Raw genomic sequence first — 22,840 nt, 5'->3', positions numbered from 1 at the left:
TGAAAGCTCCATTGTTGTAAGCATGATAGATAATTAAGAATAATTATTGAAGCTGTGAGATTCAATTGAAATAAGATAACATGAATCTGTAAGGGACACAGAGTAGTTGTGTGATTTTCTCCAAATCCCTTCAGCCATTTAGTTTAGAAATGAGGATGATGAGGATGACATACACTTGAGAATTGTAAGAGCAAGAACAATAGAAGAAAAAGAGGGCAATGAATTCAAGGATGGATGGCAGTTTATACCTGATTAATTATAGTATCAAGAATGTCAATAGCTAAAAAGGTTACTGATTATGAATTCTTAAATAAAAATTAAAATACACATGAAAACATTTAAGTAATCAAAGGGAATAGTTAATTTTCCTCTTAAAATGTAAATATTTCTATAAAGCAGAAATCATCAAAATTCTCTGGTACTAGCTAAGAAATGGAAGGGTGGATCAATGGAATAGACTAGAGATAAATGACCTTAGCATTCTCATGTTCAATAAACCTAAAGTCTCCAGCCTTGGGGATAAGAACTCACTGTTTGACAAAAACTGCTGGGAAAATTGGAAAGCAATATGTCAAAAATTAGGAATAGATCAATATCTCACACTCTATACCAAGATAAAGCCGAAATAGGTATATGATTTAGACATAAAGAGTGATATTATAAATAAATTTGGGAAACAGAATAGTTAACCTGTCAGATCTATGAGAAGGGAAGAATTTATGAATAAATAAGAAATAGAGAACATTACAAGATGTAAAATAAGTAACTTTGATTAAATTCAAAAGGTTTTGTACAAAAAAAACCCAATACAACCAAGATTATAAGGGAAACAACAAATTGGGAAAAAACTTTCTTATGAATTTCTCTGATAAAAGTCTCATTTCCAAATATATAAAGAACTAAATCAAATTCATAAGAATACAAGCCATTCCCCATTTGATAGATGGTTAAAGGATATGAACAGGCAGTTTTCAGATGAAGAAATAAAAGCTATCAATAATCACTTGAAAAAAATGTTCTAAATTTCTCTTGATTAGAGAAATACAAATTAAAACAACTCTGAGCTACTACCTCATACCTATCAGATTGGCCAATATGACAGTAAAGGAAAATGATAAATATTGGAGAGGATGTGGTAAATTAGGGACTCCACCAGTGATGAACTGATCCAATCATTCTTTAGGGAAATTTGGAATTATGTCCAAGGGGTTATAAAACAATGCATATCCTTTGACTAAGTAATACCACTAATAAACCTATATACCAAAGAGATAAAAAAGGGGAAAGGAACCTACTTAAACAAAAACAATTAAAAAAATAAAAAGCTGCTCTTTTTATGGTGACAAAGAATTGGAAAATAAAGGAATGTCCCTCAATTGGCTGGACAAATCATGGCACATGATGGTGATGGAATACTATTGTGCTATTAGGAATAATAAACAGGATTTCAGAAAGAACTGGAAAGACCTTCATGGACTTATATGGAATAAATAAATAGAATCAGTAAAACATTGTACATAGTAACAGCAATATTGTGCAATGATCAACTGTGATAGACAACTATTATTTGCAATACAATGATCCAGAACAATTCTGATGGATTGAAGACAAAGAATATTATCAATCTCCAGAGAGAGAATTCTTGGAGTTAGAATGCAGATGAAAGCATATGATTTTTCAATTGTTTATTTGGGTTTATGTTTTGGAGTTATGGTTTTATGATTCCTCACTTATAAAAATGAACAATATGGAAATATGTTTTGCATGATAACACATGTGTAACCCAGATCAAATCGCTTTCCAGCTTTGGGAGGGGAAAGAGAAGGGAGGTAGGGACATAAGCTCAATCATATAACTTAGAAATGATTGTGTAGAAATTTGTTATTACACGTAATTAGTAAAAATAAAAAATATTTTCTCAAGAAAAAATGAAATAAAAATACACAGAAGAGAAAAGAATGTTCTAAGAAAGACATACAAGAAGGACAACTCTCAAAATGCTATATTGAATTTATTATGTACTTTGAGAAATTCAAGCTGTATGTATTAGAGATCTGTGGTTTCATTTAAAATTGTCTTTTGCTGTTCTTAAGCAATAAATGTTTAATGTAAATATTTTTATTACATTATTTTGTTGTTTATTTTGTTTGTTTCTATTTGTCCAGTTTGATTTTCATTTATAATAATGATACTTTTTTAGAAAAAATATTCATTAAATAATAATCTTTTAAGTCAAATTTTATCAAATAAAAAAGCCAAGCCAAGAACAGTTATAGGACTAATATAAGGCAATGTCACAGAATCTTAAACTATGAAAAGTAGAAGAGACCTTAAATCTCAAATATTAGAATCCTCTAACAATAGATGAGCAAACAGGTTAAGAGTAGTGAAGTGATTTTTCCCAGGTTATAGTTATAGCTAATAGAAAAACCATTATGGGAACAATTGTGTTCCCTTATATAGACTTTATAGTCTATCAAGTACTTTTCTCATAATTCTCTGAGAATTATGGTAGGTAGGTAGTAAAAAATATCATCTTTATTTTATAGGAAGAAATAATGGATCTCAGAGAGGTAAAATGACTTGTCTGGCTTCACTCAGATATGAAAGACTAGATCCAGGATTTTAATCCAGGTCTGATTCATTGATTAATGGGTAAGAAACTAGATTCCAATCTCAACGCTTCCAGTAACTAGTTATGTAACCTTAGGCAATCCTAAGTAAAGTAGTTGCTATTTTTTCCCTTAGTATGGGGTAGAATCAAAATAGGGTTCTTCCTGAGGTGGAAAAAGTGATGAGGGAGAACATTCCAGGCATGAGACACAGCTCATAAAATGGTAGCAACATAGGAGATAAAATATCATCTACAGAGATCCACAATTTGGGTAGTTTGATTGGAAAGAAAGAGCAGATGAAGAAGAATATCTTACAATAATATCTTACAAGGATAAGAGAAATCAATTTTTAAAGTAAGGCATGACAGTCAAATCTATGTTTTAAGAATACCACTTTGACGACTGTATATAGGATGAATTAGAAAGATGAAAATTAATAAAGATGCAAAAAAACCAATTATTGGATTCTTGCAAGAATTCAGAGTAGAGGGGAAGCCTAAATGAAGATAGTGGGTGCATGACTGGAGAGGAGATAGCTATATTAGAGAAATTGTAGAAGTAGAATTAAAATGATTAGTCAAGAAATAATAGGGGTAGTAAAAATTGGATATAGAGAGAAAGTAGTGTAAGAGGGAGAACAGTAAAGGAGGGCTTAGGTTATGAATGTACATGAACAGAAGTATAGTGATGCCCTTGACAGAAATAGGAAAGTTAGGTGAAAAGGTGGGTTTATGGTGGGAAAGGACCTGTTCTATTTTTGGATATGCTGTGTTTGAGATTCTTATGGGCTATCCAGGTGGAAATATGTAGTAGACAGTCAAAGATATAGGGCTAGAGCTCAAGACAGTGAGGACTGGATTCGGTAGTCAAAATGATGAGTTTAACATTGAAAATATCATTGATGGGCTTAAGGAAAGTGATTTCTTATCAATTTGTGAGATTAGGAGTTAGAATGAAGGAAGCTGAGGGCTAAATCAAAGGTTAAAAAAAGTATAGATAATGGGTATATATAGATTTTTCTAATATTTCAAATATGAAAGTAAAACACTTCATAGAAAGAGAGTTTGAAAGTATGGCAAGGTCAATGAAGGATTTAAATTTTTTTCTTTCTTTTTAGAGATAGATCTGAGAATGTATGTAAACAAGAGGGAAGGAATTAAAGGGAAAGGAGGTGATCAAAGTGTCATGTCAAAGGAGATAAAAGGGAATGGATCAAGATGGAGAGGGGAGGTGTTGCAGATACTTTGAGGAGAGAAGATAAGATTTGGAATAGATGTTGATAGAGAGTCAATCAGGGAAAAGTAGGATGAATAATAGCCATTATTGTTATTATAACACTTCAACTAAATGTCAATAAACAATGATATTTTTACCCTTACCTTTCAAAGCTTCCACTTTCTTAGGCTTTCCTTTATATTCTTTCCTGATGTTTCTAATTCTGAAAGAATAAAAAATAAACATGCAGTAACAGCCTTGTCCATTATTAGAACCGGTAATATCAGCTGTGAAGTCCAGAAGATAAATAAAACTCATCCATTTCATGATGTCCAAGACATAATTTGTGGTGTGGGCTAGAGCTCAGGAGAGAAATGAAGACTGGTTATATTTATATAGATTTGGAAATAATCTAATAATAGTTGAACCCAGAGAAACTGAGGAGATCACCAAGCTAGGTAGTTTTGAGACAGAAAAGGGCCCTGGATAGACCGTTACAATGCAATCACAGTAAGTATTTTGATAACGATAGAGATAAAGCAAAGGAAACTGAGAAAGTGCAGGCAAAACCAAGGAGCCAAGGAAAACCAAGAGAGAGAAGTTGAAAAGAAGCCCAGAAAGATCAGAGTTTCTGGGGAAGAGACAATATCAATACAACAGACATTATAAAAGGCTGTGGAGAATTTAAGAAGGATGCAGATTGAGAAAAAGTTTTATGATTTGTGGTTATGTGATAATTGTTAACTTAATAGAAAGAAATTTCAGCTAAATTATGAGATCTAAAGACTAATTGAAGAGTATATAAAAGTGAGTGAACCATTAAGCAGTAGAAGAACCTATTTTAGACTGCTTTCTCAAATAGTTTACCCAAGGAAAGAAGAGATACAGGACAGCTGCAAACAGGGATGGATGAATAAAATGATGATTTTTAAAAAGATAAAAAAGATATAATTATGTTCACAGGCAGCAAGGAAAAATTCATTAGACAAGGAAGGACAAGATAAAAGAGTGAAAATGGTAATGATAACAACCTATCAGAGAAGATGGGAAGTAATGAGATGAAGGATACATTCAGCAATTTGCTTTGGCATGGAGAAGAGCTACCTCAATGTCAGAGCCAGGAGTGAAGGAGGAGATGGGAGGGAAAACATCTGAGTTATCCAAGGAAAGGAAAAAAGGGGAAGAAGGAATTCTCAGTGAATGAATTCAACGTTTTCAGAGAAGTTAGGTACGGAGTTGAGAGTAGATGACAGGGAGTGTCATGGGAGTTTAGAGGAGGGGTAAAAATTCCAGACGAAAAGGCTTGGAATAGCTACTGGGGAGAGTGGGATATAAATCAATTAAGGTGAAAATTATTGCCTTGTACTAATGAAGGCTAATTTAAGATTATTTGCATAAATTTGAGGTGGATTGAATTAGCATGGTGTCATGATTTTCTCTACATCCACTCAGCAATGCATAACTATAAAAGAAGAAGGTGTATTGAGGGTAAATAATCCAAGGTTGTAAATTGGCAAAACATGATTAATGGTAGAAAGACAGGCAAGAAATTTAAATGTACTGTTTAACTGGTTTACCAAGTGGTCAAAATAGGAAAGAGAGAATGATGAGCCCAAAGGTGATGGTCTGGGAAAGAACTGAAGGTTGGAGAAAATGAAGGTCATTATGATGATGCGGAACAGGGTTGGAGTCAGAAGGGAAAGAAAAAGATAAAATGATAAAAGATTATGATCACATAGAAGAATTTAACTTGTACTCAAGTCTGATCCTGGTGTAACTGATTAGTTCCATTAAAATTCTACTAATCTTTTAAAATATTCACATAATTTATTACCTGATGGCTTCTTTCCCATGGAATTCTGGAGATTGGTTCAAAAGAGTCACAGTGATATTCAGGACTGGTCTCATTCTCTAGGGCTTTGTGGTGTTGATGTCGGGATTTTAGAAAAAACAAGGGAGGATGCCGGTATCCATATTCACCTAATTTAACAAGAATATATTATATATTGGTCACATTATCTTATTTCAAAGTATTAAAGAGCTTTTCAAGTGACTATTACAAAGCATAGGGGAATAAATGCAGGCACAGAGTGAAGAATCTGCTTCAGTAAAGAAAGGAATGCTGCCATGTAAAGGGGACTCAGAGGTAGAGTGTCAATAACTTTAATTCAATAGCAGGAGCCATGGCATACCTCCTGATACAAATAGCCAGGTATTAAGCTTATACAGTATGGCAGGAAGTCAGAAGCAGGGTAATGAGCATCTTTTCCACTTTGGGGGGGGGAACACAGGAATGCCTAAACCTTAGGTATGTCTTTGCACAGACATTTGAGGTAATGGATTTGATCACTAGCTCTTTTCTTGCATTTTTTTCTGAGGACTTTCTACCATCCCAAAAGCTTTCTTTGTACATCGCAATTTTTTTCTGTAGCTGGCTCAGTGAACACATAAACAAAAATTGTATATATCATGTTATATTGTTATAGTATATCATGTATTATACATTGCATAATATGTTGCTTTCTACAATGTGTAAAAATAATGTATGAAACATATTACATGTTAAATTTACATACTGCACATTATTATTACTCATTGCTCTACAAAGTTTTCAGTCATGACTGACTCTTTATGACCCCATTTGGGATTTTCTTGGCAAAGATACAAGAGTGGTTTGCCATTTCCTTCTTTGGCTCATTTTACAATTGAGGAAATTGAGGCAAACAAGGTTAAGTGATTTGTCTAGGGTGACAGTTAATAAATATCTGAGGCCAGATTTGAACTCAGGAAAAGGATTCTTCCTAATTCTAGGCCTCATACTCTATCCATTGAGTCATCTAACTGCCCTTATTATACATCATATAATACATTTTTCATGTTATATATATTATACATACACATATAGAGAGATAGATTTCTTCCTCACCAACCCTTTCATTTTAAGGCTATTTTGATCAAATTTACAAGACTCCTTGGAAATACATGCATATTAGTCTTTGTTTTGTGCACTCTTTTACTGACAAAAGGTCTGTCTACTATATTTTAAGCTAAAGATCAGAAATTCTTAAAGATTAATTTATTAACTATCTTTTCACTTCACTAACTAGGTTTTCTCTTCTTTGTCTTTGATGAGAAGCAGTGTTAAAAAAACAAAACAAAACACTGTTTGTACTATGGTGTTCAAGTTTTGACCCAAGGCTTCTTATTCTTGGATAATGCTTTCTAAGTTCCTTCTGCCAATATCATTTGTGCACACATAAATCATTAGAAATAAGCACAGTTATCTATTTTGACAAGTTTTAGCAGGTTCTCAATTATGTCTTTTATACATGCCCCTGGACAATAATAGACCTTCCTGTTATCTTAAAATTTTAATTTCTTTTGAAATTGTTCATTTTTTATATTTTCTTTATTTCCAAATAGATCTCTTCCCCTGCCTAATCCAATGAACCATGTCTTATAGCAAAGACTTAAATAAAAAAAAACCTCGGACCCTATTGTTTTCAGAGAACAAATAGCTGCATTAATTCTTTTTGCAATTCAAGTCAAGAGCTACCAGCATATTTATATGTATATACCAACAAACTTCTGCTTGGTATGTATGTATACATATATATACATATGTGTGTAGTCACAAATACATCAACATATATGTACATCTATTTGATATAAACACTCTTTTCCTTTTCAGAGCATTCCTCTCTTCCTCTTTACAAAGAGATTCCAATCTGTTTCTTATATGTGAGTATACCTTGGTCCTTTTTCCCCCCCTCTCTATATATTGGTCTTGTATCCATTCTTCTGAAACAGTTCAGGGTTCCCTTCTGATTCTTTAGAGTCTTTTTCTCCTTTCCCATACCCACACCAAAAAACAATTTCTAAATTTTCAAGGAGCATACTACACTGTCTTAGAAAATCTGGAGAGTGAAGAAGTACACTTCAACCTCTTTGCATTTTCCTCTAGGAAAGAGACAAGACCACACATTGATTGCAGATGCTTTAGACTGCATCAAGCATCAAAACACTACCAGGGCCTAATTACTGAGAGCCAAAATTAGTCAAGAGTTTGGACTAGCATTTGACATGGGAAAAAAAAGGGAATAACGAATGTCTAGTGATCAACGATGACATGTAGTTGGATGAATAGCCCACTAAATTCTAAATTATTGCAACCAGACATATTTCTTGAGCAAGAAAGACAGATTCAAAATTGATTGCATTTGGAACTATTGATTGCATAGGAACTAGATTGCATTTGTGAAATGGTCTTCTGATTACTTTGTATGGTAATGAACCATGAAATATTGCAGATCTCCAAAAAGATTTAAAATTGTAGGAAACTCAAAGAATAATAAGAATATGTATATATCCCAAAAATTTTGACTTGTGCATAAGAAAGGGAACGAAAAGAAATTACTGATATATGGAAGTGAGTTGTTATTGAGAAAATGTCTATTCAGAAACAGGCAAAAGCTAGATATGAAGCAAGGGAGGGATAACAGATAAAAGGCATTAATGAGCTTACTATTAAATAGCTTAATGCCCACTTACAAGGTGAAGAAAAGCCTCTTGTCCCTAGAAAGATCAGGCACATCAATTGCATTAAATGACATAGTGAGTTTTTATAATTTAAAAACTTTTAAATTATTTTACAATAGTTGACCACAATTTATCCTATTTGTCAATGAATTTTAAATATAATTACATGTAAATAGTATGACTTCATGTGACTAAATGCTATAGAGATGCTCACTGAATGGCAATGGATCCAGTGGAAGGCTTCCACTGTGAGGGATAGATATTTCACAGAGGATGTATGTACATGTAGAGAGGAATAACACTGAATGGGAAAGCTATTGCTTTTAAAGAAAAGCTGCTACCTGCCCAGTTGGAAAGGGTGCACATATAGAAGAGAAAAGACATCCAGTGAAGTAGTAAAGGCCAATATCCTCCATCAAAATCCTATTTTAATATCATCATAGTTGAGGAGATGAATCTAAATTCCTGAGGAGGCTTTAAGTGGAACACAAATCCTACCCTGCTATTATTATGGAGTACTGACCAATGGGGTGGTAGTTCTCAGAGCATGCACAGCAGGTTTTGATAGCTGCCAGTCCATACCAGGGATTGGTGAGGCTATTTCTGGAAGTGGAGATGGAGAAACTCTGCTCTATTTTGGAGAGTGGCTTTTTCTTACCCACTTACTGCATGGTGAGGAAAATCTCTTAACACTAGAAGTACCAGGAACATCAAATTGTTTAATTAGAATCTGCTCTCTAGGACTCTGAATCCCAGTATCCCACTTTCTTTCTCATGTTACACCCATATGTTTTGGAGATAAAGTTTGTGTGGAACCCCACCCCTTCTCTCTTTCCCTGTGAAAGAGGCTGGGAAAACTTTACTTAGGCTTTTACTTTTGTTCTTTTATTTCTTTTACTTCAAGTGATTATTAATAACTCTTATAAAATATAACACAGAGTTATTGGATATTCATATAAATCTTAGAAATTGTATGACAATTTTTTTATTTTTAAAAATTTTAAACACAAATTTACTACAATTTCTCTAATCTATGCAAATGTACAAATAATTACAAATAGAGATTATTTTACTTTGCAATAAAATTTTTCATTCTACTAGCTCTATTTTCTTTGCTTTGTGGATAAAATAAATGTATCAGTTGATACAGCTTGTTCCTTTGAAGTATACTCAAACTCTAGCCCTTTCAATTTAACAAATACTGAGATAGACCATGTAAGTGCATAGAAAAATGCTAAAAGATAGGAATCTAGCCTTTCTCTTCTCTTCTGGTGGTGACTGAGGAAAGAACTATGGAAAGCCAAGGAAGCTGAGGGATAGGGAGGAAAGGTAGCACCTGTTCTCCCCACCTGGTCCTATTGGCACTTGGCCTCTCTTGTCATCTATTCTTTTCCATTCTTAGGTGAATGAGGCTTGACCTGTTGGTCAGGCTAAGGCTATGGAAGCTTTGAAAAGTTGGAAGAAATAAATGAGGTCCCCAAACTAGAATCCATACCAGAGCTTGCCAGCAATTCAGCCCAGAGAAATATAGTCTTTGTGAATTAGTGTAGCAGTAAACCAATTCAATGGCTAATATATCATATCCTATAAGCAAAGAAATGACACATTTAATAGATATGCCTCTTCTAGAAGTAAACTTGTTGGGATGAAATGCTAATTTTGAGCTCAATCTCCTAGCAGTTCAGGGGGATAAATTTATTTTTCTTTTGTTACTATACCTTCTCAGTACATAACTCTTTGTAAAAGAAAATTGATTGCCAATTGCTTATTGTTGATATCAAAAAGAAGTCATCAGGTAAATTAATATTGCCAGTAATCACAGAAATCACTTAGTTTGATGATATTGGGGAAATAGCAAATTATCACATGATACTACATAGAACACACCACAAAGAGGACTCAAGCTGATAGCAGTAGAAGAATTATTCCAATCCCTTGGGTTACACCTAAAACCCTAAAGAATTTTAACATTTTTAAAACAATAGTGACAACTGTCTATTGGTTCCCAATGACTGAGGCTGTCTCCCAAATGATCTTACTGCCAAAGGCTTTTAGGAATATGAACTCTTATGTGAAGAGTCATAGCCTACATAAGTTATCTGGCAAACATGATCAGCCATTTCTCCCATCCCCTACCTACATTTTTCTAATTTAAAAAATAGATAAGAATGCAGTAGAGAAGCCGTGGATTGTCTGGTCAGAGACTCCTTATAGTAGTTTTAAGGATTGCCTTTGGGCAGCAGTCATTTGGATAGATTAGAAAGGGGAAAAAGCATTTAGAAATACAATGCAATAATCCAGATATGTCTTAAAGGTCTGAGTGGGAAGAAGAGAAAAGATGTGAGAAATGTCACTGAGTTATCATCAATAGAACTTGGTAACAAATAGGAATCAGGAGAGAGGAAAGGGAAAGGAAGAAGATAGGGCCAGAAATGACTATGATATCTCATTATTGGTGTTTATTGAGTGATGCTCCTAATAACAGAAAAAGAGAAGTGCAAAGGAAGGGTTGGTTCAGGGAGCGAAGATTTTGAGTCCAGTTTCGGATAGATTGAGTTTGAGATAACCAAAGATATCTCAGTGGAAAGTATGCAATGAACAGTTACATGTGTGGCAGATGTAATTATTGGATTTTGGAATCTCCTACATAGAGCTTCATGAAATAGTTTTGCCATAGGCCTAGCCTCACCTCAAAGGGAAAAAAAATATATATATATTTTTAAACCCTTGTACTTCGGTGTATTGTCTCATAGGTGGAAGATTGGTAAGGGTGGGCAATGGGGGTCAAGTGACTTGCCCAGGGTCACACAGCTGGGAAGTGGCTGAGGGGAAAAATATATTTTTGAAAGGTAAGGATGATCAATAAGCACATGAAAAAGTGTCCTAAATCTCTCATAATGAGAGAAATGTAAATAAAAACAACTCTGAGGTATCACTTCACACCTAGCAGATTGGCTAACATGACAGCAAAGGAAAGTAATAAATGTTGGAGGGGATGTGGCAAAATTGGGACATTAATGCATTGCTGGTGGAGTTGTGAATTGATCCAACCATTCTGGATGTCAATTTGGAACTATGCTCAAAGGGTTTTAAAAGACTGCCTGTCCTTTGATCCAGCCATACCACTGCTGGGTTTATACCTCAAAGAGATCATAAGGAAAAATACTTGTACAAAAATATTTATAGCTGTGCTCTTTGTAGTGGCAAAAATTGGAAAATGAGGGGATGCCCTTCAATTGGGGAAGGGCTGAACAAATTGTGGTATCTGTTGGTGATGGAATACTATTGTGCTGAAAGGAATAATGAACTGGAGGAATTCCATATGAACTGGAACAACCTCCAGGAACTGATGCAGAGTGAAAGGAGCAGAACCAGGAGAACATTATACACAGAGATGGATACACCGTGGCAAAACTGAATGTAATGGAGTTCTCAAGTAGCAACAATGCAATGATCCAGGACAATTCTGAGGGACTTATGAGAAAGAACACTATCCACATGAAGAGGAAGAACTGTGGGAGCAGAAACACAGAAGAAAAACAACTGCTTGATCACATGGGCTGATGGGGATGTGATTGAAGATGTAGATTCTAAACAATCACTCTAGTGTAACTATCAATAATATGGAAATAGGTCTTGATCAATGACACATGTAAAACCCAATGGAATTGTGTGTTGGGTATGGGAGTATGGTGGGAAGAGGGGAGGAACATAGCATGAATCATGTAACCATGGAAAAATAGCCTAAATTAATTAAATAAATAAACGAACTTTAAAAAAAAGAAAGAAAAGTAAGGATCTAGGATCACCAAGGCACAGAATGTATGGAGAGGAAAGATGAAGGCCCAGGATAGAGCTTTTGAGAATCCTTTTAAGGGGGCAGGAGGAATGTAATGATGCTTCTAGCCAGAGGAAGATCAAATAAATGATGTTCATTCTTGCTCTAAAGTAGGGATTGACTTCAAATGGGAAAAGAATCACATCTTTCTTTTCACTAGCCTTGAACTAGATCTTAAGCTTTTCTTCAGTTATTAAAAAAATATTCTGAAAAGGTATCCATTGGTTTGAGTCAGTTGCCAAAAGGGTTTATGGTGCTAAAATATTTGAAAAACCCTTGTACTAAATTCAGACAAATTCGTGTCCTACTTCACACCCAGTGAGCCAAATAAATAGTGATTGCAAGAGACTGAAATGTTACTGACAACTATAAAATCAGAATATTTCAGGAATTTGAACCCTCCTATCACACCAAACAAAATTACTTCGGTATTATTAATTCACAATTTCAAAGTATTCTTTAAAAACAAACATTCTCTGAGTATATATAAGTAGAAAGTCAAAAGAAAAGGTTACTCTTATAAAGAAGGAATATTTATGTAAGGATTCAGTCTAGTTGGTAAAATGAAAGACCTGTGGCAGATGGTATTTGTCACTGACCTCTGTCAAAGTTAGGAATATTCCTTAACAATGGGCAAAAATAATTTTTCAAAAAATTTAAACAATTTATAAAAGCACTAATACTTACTTGGTAAGATTTTGTCAAAATATAATGTCAGTGCCAAATAGAGGATAGTATCAAAAATTAGCATAAAAATTGTTCCTATAAATACATGTGATCTCCCTGTGGGGTCCTGGAAAGTAATACCTCTCAAGTCATACTCCAACCATATGATCTGAAAGCACAACAAATAAAAACAAGAAAAAAATTGTGTGATTGGGTTTTTTGAAAGGAAAGGGTTAAAAAGGAATAACAACAGAAATTGTAACTGCTTCAAGCACATACTTCAAGCACTATTTAAAATACTGAATTTCCTAAATATTCAATTTAAATATTGAATATTTAAAATATTGAAGTCACCACGGTGTAGTGGATAGAGCACTGGACTCAGAGATAGAAAAACCTGAGTTAAAATACAATCTCAGACACATACTAATTATGCTAACCTCTCATTTTTCTCATCTGTAAAACAAGGGGTTTGTACTCAATGGCTTCTAACATTCCTTCAAATTCTAATTCTGTGATCTTCTAATAATTGCTAAGATTGTTAACATTGCTTTTTTGTTTATAAACAACTTTTGGTGGCACATTTGAAATATGATGGAGAAAAGTGAACCATTGAAATTAGAGGTTTAATTTGCTAATTTACACTCCAACATCCTTCCCAAGAAAAACCCAAATGGAATCACGATGAGTCCAAGATGACTGAATAACAAAATTCCAATATATATATATGCAACCTCCTCAGTAAAATTCTTCATATGTTAGATGTAGTTATAAAGCACTGTAAATGGATTTGTTAAACCAAGTCAGAAATCCTGATGTTACTATTTTAAAAATCATCAAATACTCGAAGAAAAATGAAACCAGACTTTGATTTGCTATGCCATAACCATATTTATTACTATGAAGGTACACAATAAAATATTTCTAAACAATTTATAATAGAATGTCTTCAATCTTTTGAGTTATGGGATAACTTATTTTGGTTTAAAAAAAATCTCATGATGCCTTTCAAAAATATTTATTGTGGAAACAGCAGAATGGCATGGACTGGGAAATTTAACTGCTTGGAATTTTGAGAAGAAGAATTGTTATTTAGTATCTAATTCTTCAGAGTGAAGATATTCAGAATGAAGATGTCTCACTTCAAATCTAATAAACAAAAAATATACCTTATTAACTTACTTGGATAATTCCATGAATAAAGGCAAAGGGACTCAGGAAACAAAAAATCCATTCCAAAGATGTAGGAAGTTGTTTATGTAATGAAACAAATCCCATACTTCCCAAAAAACAATAAAGAGGAGTATGATTGAGCCACTAAGTACAGGTTTCTTTATTAAAACACTCAGCAAGAAAGCAAAGGCTATCTGAAATGGGAAAAGAACCCTTGTTAGCAACTCTATCTTTGGAAAGTCTTAAAAACTGCAATGAAATAATAATATTGGTTTTATAAATTTGTACTTGTCAATTTCTCACACCCACCAAAAATGTCTCATAAAAATACAGAAAATAGAATAGAATGGGAGTGACTGCAATGGCACATTTTTTCTATATCTTTAGGTTCTGAGTGAAAAAATAATAACCAGATCACCAACTTACCAAAGAAAGACCATAAAGAAAGAAGACAGTGAATATCATAAGGTAGCCCGTGGTGATTATAAGTTGGAAATATGTTACAGTAATTGCTAAAAAAGTGGCCATAATAAAGATGAAGCCAGCATATAGCACACCCCAGGAGAGCCTATGGTGAAAACAGAGAATCCTTTCAACATTTAAGAGGCAGGAAGGGACCTTAGCATCACTAAAGGCAAAATACTTATTTCACACTTAATATTAGAAAATATTTCCCTATTAGCAACTTAATTCTCACACTCTCTAATATGAGTCTATTTCTTTTATTTGAGGGCCCAGTGAATAGAGTACCAGGTCTGTAGTCAGAAAGACCCATCTTCCTGAATTCAAATCTGGCTTCAAGCACCTTCTAGCTATGTGACTCTGGACAACTCACTTAACACTATTTGCCTCAATTTCCTTATCTGTAAAATGAGCTAGAGAAGGAAATGGCAAACCACTCTAGTATCCTTGCCAAGAAAAACCTAAATGGGTCCATGATGAGTGAGAAATGACTGAACAACAAAATTCCTGGATATCTGCATTCTCCTCAGTAAAAACCCTTCGTATGTGACATACAATTATAAAGTAATGTATATGGATTTGTTAAAACAACTAATCTGAATTTATAAACCCTTTTTGGATACAAAACTGATTTGAGTTTTGCCCTACAAAGTCCTAACTTTGGTTGGTCATATACCCAAATCTGCCATTCTTCCATTAAAAAAAATGTTTCTCTTAAATCACAAAAACTCAGTGCCATACTTTTGTATTCACATCTTCTGTTTGATAGGAAAGAGTATTATATGCCATTTCCATCCTCACACTAAATCTTAATAAATTCCAATGGCTTCCTGTCACCTTCAAGATCAAATATCCTCTGTAAAACATTCAAAGTCCTTCATAACTTGCCCTCCCCAACTTTGCTAGTCTTCTTGCATTTTATGATCTCCACCTACTGTACTGCTCTGAGCTCTATCCCATCTCCCAAATATTTTGTAATACAGGGATATTAGACTCCTTACTGTCACTCTCACAAGATATCCCAATTCTCAACAAAAGGCATTTTTTCAGTCTCCCATACCTGGAATACTGTCTCTCCTCATCTTGCTTCTTGGTTTCTTTGGCTTGCTTTAAGTCACAGTTAACTCCTCACCTTCTTACCTCTCCTCACCTTCTTACTTCTTATTCTACACCCCCTTAATTCTAGCACATTCCCTCAGTTGATTATTTCCAATTTATTCTATACATAGTTGTTTGCCTATTATCTTCTCCAATGGACTGTGAGACCTTCAAGAGCAGGTACTATTTTTTACCTTTCTTTATATCCTCAGAACGTAATACAGGCACAGAATAGGAACTTTGTTATTCAGGAATTTCAGTCTTGTCTGACTCTGTGACTTCACTTGGAGTTTTCTTGCCAAAGAAACTGGAGTGGTTTCTCCAGCTCATTTTATAGAAGAGGAAACTGAGGCAAATTAGGTTAAGTGACTTACCCAGGATAATAAAGCTATTAAGTATTTAAAGCCACATTTGTTCTCACTTAATCAATGTTTATTGACTGACTAATTACCCATTTTATTAATAAGATTTGCTTCTAAAAGACTTTTAATTGCTTCAGAATCTCCTTTTAAGAAAACTGGCCCCAATGCAGATACATTTTTAAAAATATGACACAAGTTCTCAACCAATTTTCTAAAAAATAGATTCAAAAATGCTTTGAACAAAGGTCATATCATTAAATCTCTTTAATGCTTAAATTCCCAGATTGACTATTTTTATTTTATAACTTATTGTCATGATTATTAAAAATCAGCCTTATTACCTTACCATTACATCACATATCTCAGCCACACTAAAAATACCAATTTCTTAAGATACTGTTCATTTTCATCCATTCTTTTGGACAGCTTTTAATTTTGCCACATTCTTTAAAAGCTTAGTGATGAATACTGTAACAACTGGAGATAATAGTACAAGTAGGGATTGCTTAGTTGTTAAAAACCATAGTTGTTGTCTCATCCCATGGGAACCTTTTGGTTTCTTTGATACTTTTTTCAATTTCAAAAATTGTGATTTTCTTAACCGGCTACTTATTCCTTGTTCATTTGTTTGCTTTCTACAAGAAGGCAAAATGATTAATTTACCAGAATGCTAAATCTTGGAGACCCATCATTTTCATCCATTCTTTTGCTTTTTTCCTCTCTTTTGTAACATTGAGTGATGCAAAATATATCAGTGGGGTGAATGAAATTATGTAGAAGAAAAGAATCAACTCAATCAGAATTTCCCCTTTAGAAATGAAAGGTAACATCTTCATTTTTATTCCAATGATCGCCATCATTTTATCCATCACTGAATGGTTTGTTGAGATCTAAAGTAGAACATTAACATAAGAACTTTCATCTCATCTCATAAGAACTTTCAGGAACAGAAAAGAGAAAAGAACCAAAATGTGTTGAGTAGTTATTTCCAATTTTTTTAAATCCTCTACATTCACATGCATACTATATTATTAAAGCATCAAGTATCATCCTTTGTCAATATTTCAATGTACCTTAATTTACTAATTCACCTTAATCCTTAGAGTCTTTCAATTATTCACTTACTTCTATGATAGCAGAATTTATGGCAGATTGAAATGTCACAAAACCATGTGTCCAAAATTTCTCAAGTAAACAGCTGAGGTTTTCTTCATGTTTATAGCAGTGAGCTTTAAATGAGAAGAAAAGCACAAACTATCATGAGATAGGATACAAATGATGCTATTAAAAACAGACGTCTCTTACTTTGGATCTATGGGGATGGATGAAAATGATTATGTTTTGTTCTTTTTTCTTCCCATTTGGCCTGCATCTATATCTCTTCTTCCCACCTAAAGTACTATCCTATAGTCTAGAGCTATAGTGATCCTTTCCTCCTCCTTGATGGAATTATCCACTGTTTTCTAATTCCACACTAAACTTGGACTATTTTGATTGATCAAGGAGTTAGAACAATTCCACCTCACCCCTAGCAGATTGGCTAAAATGAAAGAAGGGGAGAGTAATGAATGTTGGAGGGGATGTGGCAAAATTGGGACATTAATGCATTGCTGGTGGAGCTGTGAACTGATCCAGCCATTCTGGCTGGCAATTTGGAATCATGCTCAAAGGGCTATAAAAGAATGCCTGCCCTTTGACCCAGCCATACCATTGCTGGGTTTGTAACCCAAAGAGATCATAGATAAACAGACTTGTACGAAAATATTTATAGCTGTGCTTTTTGTGGTGGCAACAAATTGGAAAAGGAGGGTATGTCCTTCAATTGGGGAATGGCTGAACAAACTGTGGTATATGGGGGTGATGGAATACTATTGTGCTAAAAGGAATTATAAACTGGAGGAGTTCCAGGTGAACTGGAGAGACCTCCAGGAACAGATGCAGAGCGAAAGGAGCAGAGCCAGAAGAACATTGTACACAGAGACTAATATACTGTGGTAAAATTGAATGTAATGGACTTCTGTACCAGCAGCAATACAATGACCCAGGACAATTCTGAGGGATTTATGGTAAAGACGCTACCCACATTCAAAGGAAGGACTGCAGGAGTGGAAAAAGAAGAAAAACAACTGCTTGAATGCATGGGTCGAGGTGGACATGATTGAGGGTGTGGACTCGAAACTACCACACCAATGCAACTACCAACAATTTGGAAATTGGTCTTGATCAAGGACACATGACAAAACTAGTAGAAATGTGCATCGGCCATGGGTGGGGGGAGTGCGGGGGACGAAGGGGAAAGGAGAAGCATGAATCATGTAACCATGTTAAAAATGAATATTAATAAATGTTTGAAAAAAATAAATAAAGTTAGATATAAACAATTAAAAAAAAACTGAAAAAAAAATCTTAAACAGAATACTAGCAAACAGACTCCAACAAGTGATCACCAGGGTTATTCATTATTATCAGGTGGGATTTATATGAGGAATGCAAGGATGGTTCAACATAAGGGAAACCATTCAACAAGCAAACCAACAAAAACCACATGATTATCTCCATAAATGCTGAAAAAGCCTTTGAAAAAATACAACATCCATTCCTATTGAAAATACTGGAAAGTAAAGGAATAGAAGGACTATTCCTAAAAATAATAAACAGTATATATCTAAAACCATCAAGAAGCATAGAAGTTTTCCCAGTAAGATCAGGCATGAAACAAGGATGCCCATTATCACTTCTATTATTTAACATTGTACTAGAAACACTAGCAGTAGCTATTAGAGAAGAAAAAGAAATTGAAGGTATTAAAATAGGCAATGAGGAGACGAAGTTATCACTCTTTGCAGATGATATGATGGTCTACTTAAAAAATTCTAGAGAATCAACTAAAAACTAGTAGAAATAATCAACAACTTTAGCAAAGTTGCAGGATACAAAATAAATGCACATAAACCATCATCATTTCTATATATTTCCAATACATTACAGCAGCAAGAGGTAGAAAGAGAAAAACCATTTAAATTCACCCTAGACAATATAAAATACTTGGGAATCTATCTACCAAAACAAACACAGGAATTATACAGACACAACTACAAAACACTTTCCAAACAATTAAAACTGCATCTAAACAATTGGAAAAACATTGAGTACTCATGGGTTGGATGAACTAACAGAATAAAAATGACCATTCTACCCATATTAATTTACCTATTTAGTGCCATACCTATCAAAGTACCAAAAAACATTTTTACTGAATTAGAAAAAACTATAACAAAGTTAATTTGGAAGAACAAAAGATCAAGGATATGAAGGGAAATCATGAAAAAAAAACCCTAAAGGAAGGCGGCCTGGCAGTACCAGATATTAAACTATAACATAAAGCAGCTGTCATCAAAACAATATGGTACTGGCTAAGAGACAGAAGGGAGGATCAGTGGAATAGACTTGGGGTAAGTGACTTCAGCAAAACTGTATATAATAAACCCAAAGAGCCCAATTTTTTGGACAAAAATCCACTATTTGACAAAAACTGTTGGGAAAATTGGAAAACAATATGGGAGAGATTAGGTTTAGATCAATATCTCACACCTTACACCAAGATAAATTGAGAATGGGTGAATGACCTGGTTATAAAGAAGGAAACTAAAAGTAAATTGAATCAACCAGAAAATATACCTGTCAGATCTATGGGAAAGGGAAAATTTAAAACCAAGCAAGAGTTAGAAAAAATTACAAAATATAAAATAAATAATTTTGATTATATTAAATTAAAAACATTTTGTACAAAAACAATGCAACCAAAATTAGAAGGGAAAAAACAAACTGGGAAAATATCTTTATAACAAAAAAAAATCTGACAGAGGTCTAATTACTCAAATATACAAGGAGCTAAATTAATTGTATAAAAATGTCAAGCCATTCCCCATTTAATAAATGGGCAAGGGAAATGAATAGGCAATTTTCAGATAAAGAAATAAAAACTATCAATAAGTATATGAGAAAGTGTTCTAAATCTCTAATAATTAGAGAAATGCAAAGCAAAACAAACCTGAGGTACCATCTCACGCTTAGCAGATTGGCTATAATGGCAGCAGGGTAGAGTAATGAATGTTGGAGGGGATGTGGCAAAATTGGTACATTAATGCATTGCTGGTAGAGTTAATTGTTGGTGGCAATTTGCAACTATCCAGGCCTAGAATCTGGGAGGTCCTAGGTTCAAATCTGGCCTCAGACACTTCTCAGCTGTGTGGCCCTGGGCAAGTCACTTAACCCCCATTACCTAGCCCTTACCACTCTTCTTCCTTGAAGCCAATACACAGTATTGACTCCAAGATGGAAGGTAAGGGTTTAATAAAAAGAAAAAGAAAAAGAAATGATGAAAGGAATGGTTTTAGACAAACCTGAATAAATTTATATGAACTTATGTAAGGAATCATTAGAACAATTTATGAAATAATATAAAGGAAAACAATTTTGAAAGACTTAAAGTCCTTTATTAATGCAGTGATGAACCATTATCCCAAAGGATTGATGATGAAACATGTTACCTATTTCCTGCCATAGAGGTGATGGACTTGATATACAGAATGAGACATTTAGACACACTAGACTCAAGATTCATAGTAAGACATCAATGAGATAATTGTTTTTGCTTGACTGTGCTTGTATATTATAAGAGTTTTGTTTTTTTTTCATTGGGAAGATGTGGAAAAGAGATAAGTGCTTGGTAACTGAAAAAAGACTAGTTTAAAATAAATCTATCATCATTGTTGTTATATTCCATCTATGAGCATTTAATAACATCTTGATTATTTATACCCTCAAGAGATACTTGGAAGGAGAAATGGCAAACTTTATCAATTGATTAGATATTTGGATGAGGGTGATTGAGGAATCTAGGATAATATCAAGATTATTAATCTGGGCAACTGAGAGAGTTCAAATGCCTTTGAAAGAAATATTTGGAAGATGGATGGGTTTGAGGAAAATGATAATGAATTTTCCTTTGGACATGTAGGCTTTGAGATATCTCCAAGATATCAGCTTGAAGTCTCCAGAGAATGCAATTAGTAATACAAAACGAATGTTCAAGGGAAAATAAAAATGTGTATTAATATATAATATATGCATATATGCATATACATACATGTGTATATATAATGTGTATATACACTTCTATATATTTGTATATGCATATATACATATATATGTGTGTGTCAATCACCTGTATAGAGATGAAAATTAAACTCATTAGAGCTGATTAAATCACCAAGAAAGTGAGTACATAGAAAGAAGGGAAGAAAAGGGAAATGTCTCATGAAAAGTCAAAAACATAAAGAAGAAGTTGGTCAAAAATGTCCAATAAATCAGATAGGTCTAGAGGAATGAAAACTGAAAGAAAGTCATTAGATTCATATATTAGGGTTTGTCAATCAACTGTAGAGAATTGAAATTTGAATGATGAGGTCAAAAACCAGATTGCAAAGGGCTGAAAAGTTAATGCGAGGAAAGTAAATAGAGGTCAAAAGTGTGAAAAGATTTTTCTAGGAGTCTGACTGAGAAAAGGAGTGTAGATAAAGAGCATAGGAGTCTGAGAAAAGGAGGATAGATGAAGACAGGTTCAGTGAGTAATAAGGATAAGTGAATGTTTTTGAACAAGATAGAAAATTGGGAATGTTTGAAGGCAGTGTAGAAAGAATTCACAGATAGGAAGAGGCTTAAGATGAGTGAGGTAGATGACTGAAGTTGCAATCCATTTTAAAACAGAGGAATGGGTGGGATCAAGAGAACATGTAGAGGAACTGGTCCAGGCAAGAAGAAGGACCACTTCATTTTCAGAGGCTAGAGAAAAGAAGGAGCCAGTTGGGGATGTTGTTAAGGCATTTTAAAATGAAGATAAGGGGAGATGAGGAAGGTCGCATCTTGTATGTTCTTAATTTTTTTTCTATAAAAAAGAGATGACGTACTCTACTGAGAGAAGAGGAGGATTGTGTAGGAGAGGCTTGAGGAGAGTAGAGGTCTGCTACATATGGCCTTCATTTAATAGATCTCATTAACTTTCAGGTGATCATTAAAGGTTCTGTGCATTTCATTATCTGAGTTGTCACTTTAGCTCACAGAAATCTGGGTCTTTAGGACTCTGCCACAGTTGGTCATATTGCAGCTAGGAACCTATTCAAGGGATAAATGAATGATAAGGAGAATGAAATTTCCCTCCTCTGTTATAGGGTTGCTATGTCAATTCTTCAAGGAAACTCAAATTTCCATACTTCCTAGCAGGGCAAAGCCCAGCATGACTGATCAGATATTCCTACTTCTTTCTCCTTCTAGGTTTCTCCAGAAATATTTTTCAAAGTTTCCTGCCTCTGAAATACAGAGTTTACCCATACATAGCCTCCCTATGGGAAATTTTCCCTCAAATGACTGTATCTATCTTGTTTCAAAGTATTGTGTGACTGTGGTGGGTCTCTTATGATTGACCTTTCATGATAACATTATATTAAACTTAGAAGCAATAAATGATAATGGTTATACTGATAGTAAAATATCACAGGATTGTCATGTATTGCCCTAAATTCTTTGAAACATAGGTGCTAAATTGGGCAATAGATGTAAAGATTATATTTATGTAGTTGCTTTGGTAAAGAATTTATTTTGATAAAATAAATGTGGTGTGAGAGTGAGCAAAGTAATTGAACACAATGCTGAGATTATGAACCTGGGCACAAAAAGAATAGCTGAATATAATTAGCTCCTTTAGCAGGCTCATAACTCAAACTCCAATTATAAAATTAGAAAAGGAAACCACTCTTGAGCTGATGTTTACACTACAATTAGCAAAGCTATTACTATCTGGTGGTAGTTACCAA

The 22,840-nt window shown here is 34.0% G+C and overlaps 1 protein-coding gene across 1 annotated transcript in view; it reads right to left on the bottom strand.

Moving 5' to 3' along the window:
- The window catches only part of LOC123246225 (ATP-binding cassette sub-family A member 9-like), a 104,585-nt gene that overhangs the window by 72,432 nt on the left and 9,313 nt on the right, over positions 1-22,840 (bottom strand). Inside the window, 9 exon segments of the mRNA XM_044675155.1 lie at positions 3,995-4,053; positions 5,665-5,697; positions 5,699-5,810; positions 12,895-13,042; positions 14,056-14,156; positions 14,159-14,240; positions 14,473-14,614; positions 16,632-16,858; positions 17,094-17,197. Coding sequence (XP_044531090.1) covers positions 3,995-4,053; positions 5,665-5,697; positions 5,699-5,810; positions 12,895-13,042; positions 14,056-14,156; positions 14,159-14,240; positions 14,473-14,614; positions 16,632-16,858; positions 17,094-17,197 — 1,008 coding nt within the window.

The sequence above is a fragment of the Gracilinanus agilis genome, chromosome 4, assembly GCF_016433145.1.
Source record: "Gracilinanus agilis isolate LMUSP501 chromosome 4, AgileGrace, whole genome shotgun sequence".
In the NCBI taxonomy this organism is placed as follows: Eukaryota; Metazoa; Chordata; class Mammalia; order Didelphimorphia; family Didelphidae; genus Gracilinanus; species Gracilinanus agilis.
Note: the sequence above shows the minus strand (reverse complement) of the source record. Positions and strands in the feature narration are given on the sequence as shown.